At 37.8% G+C, this 8,367-nt stretch overlaps 1 protein-coding gene across 5 annotated transcripts in view; it reads left to right on the forward strand.

Annotated features, from left to right (window-relative positions):
* The window catches only part of CSGALNACT2 (chondroitin sulfate N-acetylgalactosaminyltransferase 2), a 41,895-nt gene that overhangs the window by 4,923 nt on the left and 28,605 nt on the right, over positions 1–8,367 (forward strand). For all 5 annotated transcript variants that reach the window (XM_005861780.2, XM_014536079.1, XM_014536078.1 and 2 more), the window contains exons 2-4: positions 2,009–2,944; positions 5,326–5,542; positions 7,462–7,563. In XM_005861780.2, coding sequence (XP_005861842.1) covers positions 2,284–2,944; positions 5,326–5,542; positions 7,462–7,563 — 980 coding nt within the window. In that variant the 5' untranslated portion in view covers positions 2,009–2,283. The remainder of the gene's footprint in view (positions 1–2,008; positions 2,945–5,325; positions 5,543–7,461; positions 7,564–8,367) is intronic.

Here is an 8,367-nt window from a genome sequence, read left to right on the forward strand (position 1 = left end):
GTAGCTCTCTGTCGCCCACTTGTAGCTTGCTGCCCCACCCTCCTGCTGATCCGTGATCCTGTTATATGCTTCATGGCATAACAACCATTTGCATATTACATCTTTATTATATAAGATTTTATGTGGAAATCTTATAAGTATACATGTATATATAATTGTAACACAAAACTGTATGTGATATACACTGCTATTTCAGTGGTGAATTAAATTTTTCAAGCTACTTCATTATCATTTGGTTAACTAAAGCAATAAATGGCTAAAGGTACCCATTGTTTGTGGTCTACTAACCATTAGAAGTTTGAATCTATCCTACATTTTATACATATATGTTCCACAAAAAACACACAGTACAGCATCTTTCACAGAAAGCATCCAGGCTTTCCTAATCAGTAAGAAAGTGACTAGGACTCATGTTCCTGGTGATCTTCTTCCATAGGTCCTGCTGCACTGGTAGAGAACATCTGTTAAAAGCCTCCTGTACTATTACGTATCCTTCTTGACAAACACTTCATTAGAATGGAAGTTCTCTCTGGGCAGAGGCCTCCCCTGTCTCCTGACTGCTAAGTTTAACCATCTCTACTTCTAGAGTTAAGAATCCTTTGTTCAGAGAGAAACACGGGAGAGCTCACACAGCTGGTTGTGGTATGGATGGTACCATGTAATTTTGTAAATTTATAAAAGGTTTTTTATTTTTTTCCCTGCAAAAAAACCCACAACAAAACAAAACAAAAAAAAACATTAAAATGTTCATGTTTTTTCTTTATATAGACTCTAAGCCTTTCCAGAAGTGTAGGAAATCTGTTACTCTGAAAGAATTATGTGATCTAATGCTCAAATAATCTACTGGAGGATTTTGGATGTAAAAATGTTTCTTAATGTGTTTTTCAGATGTCTGTGACCTTTTAAAATTGTTTTCCCTTCACTTAATTTTAAGGCTCTTAGATTGACTGATTTGAATCATAGAAATTAATGAAGTAAAATTCTTGAATTGAGTGAACTGAAAGAACCTAAATCTATGTATCAAGCCATTATTAATATAACAAAAACAATTTCTAGAAACTCAGAACCCAAGTTGTGATATGGAATAGGTGGGGAATGGTGTGTTGATTGAAATATTATGTTAATATAGAGCTACATGCAATATAATCTATAATAATATAAGCGTAATATGCTAATTAGACCAGACAGCTGAACGACATTCTGGACATCATTCTGGATGAAGCCGCAGGGGCCGAGTGGTTAGGGGCGATGAGGCAGGCAGGCAGAGGCAATTAGGGGTGATGAGGCAGGCAGGCGAGTAGTTAGGGGCAATCAGGCAGGCAGGCAGAAGCGGTTAGGGGCGACCAGGCAGGTAGACGAGTGGTTAGGGGTGATCAGGTGGGCAGGTAGAGGCGGTTAGGGGCGATCAGGCAGGCAGGCGAGCAGTTAGGGGAGATCAGGCAGGCAGAGGGGTTAGGCAATCAGGCAGGCAGGCTAGTGGCTAGGGGTGATCAGGCAGGCAGGCAGAGTAGTTAGGGGCAATCAGGCAGGCAGGCAGAGGGGTTAGGGGCAATCAGGCAGGCAGGTGAGCAGTTAGGAGCCAGCGGTCCTGGATTGCGACTAAACCAGCAGTCGGACATCCTCCAAGGGTTCCCAGATTGCGAGAGGGTGCAGGCCCAGCTGAGGTGCCCCCCCCCCACCTCCCTGTTCACAAATTTTGTGCACCAGGCCTCTAGTGTCCAAATAATTAGAGAACAGTAGAATCTATTAACACAAACTATGCTAAACGTAATTTTAATGTTTCTTTAATTCATTACTCTGGTTAGGAGTATTACATGTCATATTTTTGTGTTTTATAAAATATTTTTCTTAATAATTTCTCCCACAATTTACTAATATTCTAAATTGTATTAATACCTCTCATGGTGCTCAACATATAGTTGTCACATAAATTTACTGAGGCTGCCAACAATTAGGGGATATACTTAAGGAAACAAAATTCTGATTGATTCTGATCTGTTTCTTTCAGAAAGGTCACCACCCATATAATGGAATTTTATCTGATTCTGTAGATCAGATTTCTTCATTCTGGATATCGCAGTAACAATATAGGAAGTATGCATAACTTCTCATTTCTGCAAGTAGACTTGAGTGCTAAAGGAAGAAATTTTTTAAGCTACAGAAGAATTCATTTTGGTGCCTTTTATGGAATCCTGATTTTGTTTTGAATTTTTTGATAACCTTTTACTAAAGGTATGAACACTCAAAGAACTTATCTCGTTTGGCAAGTCCACATTAATAAGAATGCCTAGAAGAGGATTGATTCTTCAAACCCGGACCCACTGGTTGCTGTTGGGTCTTGCTTTACTCTGTAGTTTGGTACTGTTTTTGTATCTTCTGGAATGTGCCCCACAGACTGATGGAAATGCATCTCTTCCTGGAGTCATTGGAGAAAATTATGGTAAAGAGTATTATCAAGCCCTACTACAGGAGCAAGAAGAACATTATCAAACCAGGGCAACCAGTCTGAAACGCCAAATTGCCCAACTAAAACAAGAATTACAAGAAATGAGTGAGAAGATGAGATCATTACAAGAAAGAAAGAATGTAGGGGCTAATGGCATAGGCTATCAAGGCCACAAAGAACAAGCACCTAGTGATCTTTTAGAGTTTCTTCATTCCCAGATTGACAAAGCTGAAGTTAGTATAGGAGCCAAACTACCTAGTGAGTATGGGGTCATTCCCTTTGAAAGTTTTACCTTAATGAAAGTATTCCAATTGGAAATGGGTCTCACTCGCCATCCTGAGGAAAAGCCAGTTAGAAAAGACAAGAGAGATGAATTGGTGGAAGTTATTGAAGCTGGCTTGGAGGTCATTAATAATCCTGATGAAGATGATGAACAGGAAGATGAGGATGGTCCCCTTGGAGAGAAACTGATATTTAATGAGAATGACTTCGTAGAAGGTAATGTGAAAAATAGTTATGTTAGTATGACAGAATGCTATTATTGTATGCTGATAAGTCAGTCATTTTCCACAGTATTAAAACATTTAAGTGTTTACCCACTGCATTCCACCAGGAGTTTGAAGTGGCTTTTTGAAAAAAGTTATCATATGATTGTAATAAAGTAGAGAATAAGAACCAGGGAAATAGAATAAATCTAAGCTTATACAGAAGACTACTACCCAAGCTGAAAACTCTTAGGATTGTTTCTGTATTTACATGTGTATGTATTTGCATTTCTCTCTTATCTGGTCTTGTTCCTTATATTTTTAAAATGATGTATGAACTAAGGCTCAAGATTTAAAAACCATTTGATAAAGTAATGAAAAAACCTAATTTTGTAGATTAATGGTTATTCTCTATTTTGGAGGGAGGAGAGAAGATGTGTGAGAACATCAAGGAGGCATACATGGATTTAAAAATGCATGTTTGGCATTTGGGAAAGTATTTTCCTAATACAAACTACAGAAAGGGCATGGGATTTTTATATAATCAAGATGGGACATGACTCAAAAGTTGAGAAACACTGCTATGAATTTGAGATATTTGTTGATTGATATAAACAGGAATAATTACAGATCCCCACTCATCTCCATCTTAATATCCTGTGCTGAATATTTAATTCCAAGCTTAAAACCATTTTAGATATAAATCTTTCTCTTTGCTTAACTCTAAACAGTGTAGTGATTTTGACCCTGAATCAGCATGGATGTCACTTGCTATACTGAAATGTAATACCTTGAGGCTTTTGGAGGCCATCAGGGAGAGCATTATACTTTTCTGGCATTTCAACTGTCTTCTCCCTTTGCCACCTCTTTTTTCTGCTGTCACTTCCTGCCATTTTCAGTGGGTTGCTTCTCTCAGAATTCTTCCAGTTTTTCTGCAAGCTCAGGTTTTTGTCTTTTCACTCTATGTTTGTAGTTTATAGCAGAATTGAAAGCTGCTGAGAAAGATAACTACGTAATGTGTAAAATGTCTTCACATCTGCCTGAAAAGAAAGGAACCAATGCCAGTTTTATATTCTGCTTGTAACTTTCCTTGGATTCTGTCACTTACAAGATTTTTCTCTGTGTGGAATATATTTTGTCCCTCGGTTTTCCTCCACTGTGATCCTCCTCTCACCAAAAAATAATTACTGACAACTGAGCAATTCCTATTCCTCTTTCCAGACTTCAGCTTAGAAGACACTTCTGGGAAGTCATCTCCAACCTGCAAGTCTAAGATAGCAGTGCTTCCTGTGTGCGCTTGTAACCTCTGCCTGTGTTCCCTCTCATAGTTCTTGTCTTATGGTATTGCTCATTTTCTGATTTGTAGTTCCTGCTTGACTGTAAGCCTCAGGAAGAGTGGGAACGGTCTATCTCCGTTTTATTCCCAGACATTGACAGTGACTCACACATCTGTAGGTCTAACCTTTCTCCTCAGTGTCACACTTAAAAATCAGCCCAGTAAACTTCCATGTTTTTCTCCCAAAGGCATCTCAAGTCACCATGTTTAAATCTATACTAATTTTTCTTTGTCTGACTTCACTATATTCAGTGTGTGTGTGTGTGTGTGTGTGTGTGTGTGTGTGTGTATGTATGTGCACACATGTATTTATCACTATATTATTATTTCTTTATTTTTCTGTCTCTGTCACTAAACTGACCCTTACTCAAAACTGGGACCATGTAGCCCTCTTTATACCACCAGTGATTGACACATGGCATTCAATTTATTTTTGTTGAGCTGAACCAAGCAATAGAAGTTTTAACTCTCAGGTCTAGAATTTAATATTGCTGGAAGTAATTTCTTTCTTTTCATCAGATGGTTAATAGGCTCTACTATTTAAAAATTCATATGTAAAAAGGAATAATTGTCATGTTAAGTATATGTTATAGATTGAATGAATAATATGCAGAGCAGTGAACTTTTTTTAACCTCTCCTTTTATAAAGGAACTAGAGGCCCAGTGCACAAAATTCGTGCACGGGTAGAGTCCCTAGTGGCTGCTGGCTGCCATTTGGGGCCTCCCTTCCCTGGCTGCTGGCAACCAGGGCTTCCACACCACCCCCTGGTGGTCAGCGCTCGTCATAGCAAGCTATTGAACTGCTGGTCAGTCGAACTCCCGAGGGGACACTTTGCATATTAGGCTTTTAGATAGATAGATGATAGATAGATAGATAGATAGATAGATAGATAGATAGATAGTTGTGGGGATAAATAGTGGGATAAATATTTTCACAAACAGATAAAAAAACCTACAGATCTGGTTTCATACTTTTGATCTTTGAGTAAAATCAGTATTCACATTGAATGTATAAACTTTGACTTGGAGACATCTTTGTCCCTCACTCTTTCTTTTAGGTTATTACCGCACCGAGAGAGATAAGGGCACACAGTATGAACTCTTTTTTAAGAAAGCAGACCTTATGGAATATAGACATGTGACCCTCTTCCGCCCTTTTGGACCTCTCATGAAAGTGAAGAACGAAATGATTGACATTACTAGATCAGTTATTAACATAATCGTGCCACTTGCTGAAAGAACTGAAGCATTTGCGCAATTTATGCAGAACTTCAGGTAACTCTCAGGGCTTAATGATTTGGCTTAGTGTGTCTGAAAAAAAATTACACTTCACTTATTTGTCTTCACTGAGTATGATTACTTAGAATTACAGGATAATTTTATAGGCTTTAGGGAACTTTACTTTTTGATATTCTCTTTTTTTTTTAAGCATGTGTAGCTTATTGTGTTTTTGACAATTTGAACTGTGAAGTAAATTGAGGGTGACAACTATGAGAAACTACATTTGATGACCCTTAAAAATGTGTGTGAATTCATGTTAGGACAAGTTGAATTTTTAAAAATAACTATTGAGGCATAATTTCCATACAATAAAATCCACATATTTTAGGTATATGGCTTTCATTACTGTTTTGTTTTTTTGTTTTGTTTTGTTTTTTTTTACAGAGAGGAAGGGAGAGGGATAGAGAGTTAGAAACATCGATGAGAGAGAAACATCGATCAGCTGCCTCCTGCACACCCCCCACTGGGGATGTGCCCGCAACCAAGGTACATGCCCTTGGCCGGAATCGAACCCGGGACCCTTCAGTCCACAGGCTGACGCTCCATCCACTGAGCCAAACCGGCCAGGGCGGCTTTCATGACTTTTGACAAATGTATACTCATGTAGCTACCTCCCTAATCAAGATATAGAACATTGCTATCTCCTCAGAAAATTCCCTTAAGGACAATTTGAATTTTAAAATTAAAATAAATTTTAAAAATACAGTAGGTCCTAGGGTTATGTCAGAGATCCGTTCCTGCAGTGCAACGTAACCTAACGCGATTTTTGCTGCAAGTGCAAGTTGGAACCCCCTACATAAGCACCTATGTCACTCATACGGAGCACATACACAGCAGTAATGAAGTGAAACAGTAAAAAAAAAATTAAAGATAACAATTCCTGACCTTTACTTGTGGTAAATAAATAATAAAAAACATAAAGTACATATGTACATACGTTGAAATGACGGAACTTTTTTTTAAATAAATAAATGGGAGATGGCGACGCAACCGTGAAACGACGTATGTCAAGTCCGACATACCCCGAGGACTGCCTGTACAAACATTTAACTAAAAACGGGAGAAAGTTATTCCATGTTGGGAAGCAGAGACTAACAATTTTTGAAAGAATTTTTTGCCATTTAATTTGGATATTTTAAAATGCTGCAGTGTTAAAAGATAACCACATATTAGAATAACTATCTGGAGAGTTTTGCTTATTTGTTTTAATAATTGCCATGTTTTAAATACTGTAATATGCTAGTTTTGATGCTTTGTAAGCCCAGTCTTTATACTCGTATTGAAATTAATGGATTTAAAAGTTAGTTAACACTCTTGTGTAGCAGAATATCTAAAAATCATGCTTCCAAATGAGTCTTGTATGTTTTAAAATAGCTCACTTGAGATCTGATTTCCTAAATCATTTTTTATTGCCTTTCTTGGAATTGCCTTCAGAAGCTACATTATTCTTTACAGTAAATCTCATTCATGGCAAATATTCCTTGATGATAGGTGTAACTTCTGGTACTAGCCAGTCTGAAGACAAAATAATTCTCAAATCAAAAGATAAATATTTATTTGTCTCTGAACTGATTGGACTTAATTCTTTCAGTAGCTTCTATTTTGCTTCTGAAGGCAATACCAAAGCAAAAGTTCCCAAAATGTTTTGAAGAGTGGCAATGTTGTTGGATTGCTTCCATGGCCTTTCCAGGATTACACTCATTTAAGACATTTACATTGCTATTCATTTGCTATGATACCTTTAATAATTCAACAATATTGCCACTTTTATATTTACTTAAAACTTCATGTGATTTTCTTTTAAATTAGTAATGCCTCATTCATTTTCTTGTTAAAGCTTCATGTGATTGCTTTCTGAATGAGCAGAGCCTCATATATTTTCTTGAATGAACTTTATTTTTCAATTCTGTTAGGGACGTATGTATTCATCAAGACAAGAGGATTCATCTCACAGTGGTGTATTTTGGTAAAGAAGGACTGTCTAAAGTCAAGTCCATCCTAGAGTCTGTTACAAGGTGGGTGAGCCATGTCCACTTAGAAGTCCTTGTTATATAACTTTAGAAGAGTGAGCATGTCAGATGTTTAATGAGTTAATTTGGAATAGTTGCTGTTAAAAAGTTGGCTGAGCATGTGAATGGTGCTGATAAGTTCCTCATTTCACCTCTAGGTTCACTCATGCACCTCTAAGTGACCCATCTTCACTTAACTTCCTAGCAGACAGCCTGGCATGATCAGGGTGCTCTCACTCTGCAGCCCACTCACTTTCTATGTTTGCCTCCATTTATTGCTTCTTTATTTCCTCCTGTTGAACTCTTTCCCTTTTTCTAAATCTAATCCCTTCGCTTTGGTATCATCTCTTGAGCTTGTCTCTTGTTACCTGTCTTTCCATTTCCCCAAGTTCCTTCTTCTCACCCTGTAAACTCTCCCCTTATCCTTACAACACTTCCACTGGACTCTACAGTATCCAGTCGCTATTGTTAGGTTCCTGTCCTTTCATAGCTAAACCTCACAGGACAGTAGATCTCTAACCAAACAACGCATATAGTACCTGGCACATAGTAGGTGCTCAGAGGTTAGAATGAATGAATTAGTAATTCCTTAGTACTCCATTATTAATTCCATAACTCCTCAGCCTTTTCATCTCTAAGGACCTACTTGTCAAATTAAGCTTTTTCTCTGTCATCCTCTTTTATTACTTTTTTAAAATTAAATCTTTATTGTTCAGATTATTACAGTTGTTCCTCTTTTTTCCCCCCATAGCTCTCCTCCACCCAGTTCCCACCCCACCCTCTGCCCTTACCCCTCCCACTGTCCTCATC

The sequence above is a fragment of the Myotis brandtii genome, unplaced genomic scaffold, assembly GCF_000412655.1.
Source record: "Myotis brandtii unplaced genomic scaffold, ASM41265v1 scaffold1563, whole genome shotgun sequence".
Taxonomy (NCBI): Eukaryota; Metazoa; Chordata; class Mammalia; order Chiroptera; family Vespertilionidae; genus Myotis; species Myotis brandtii.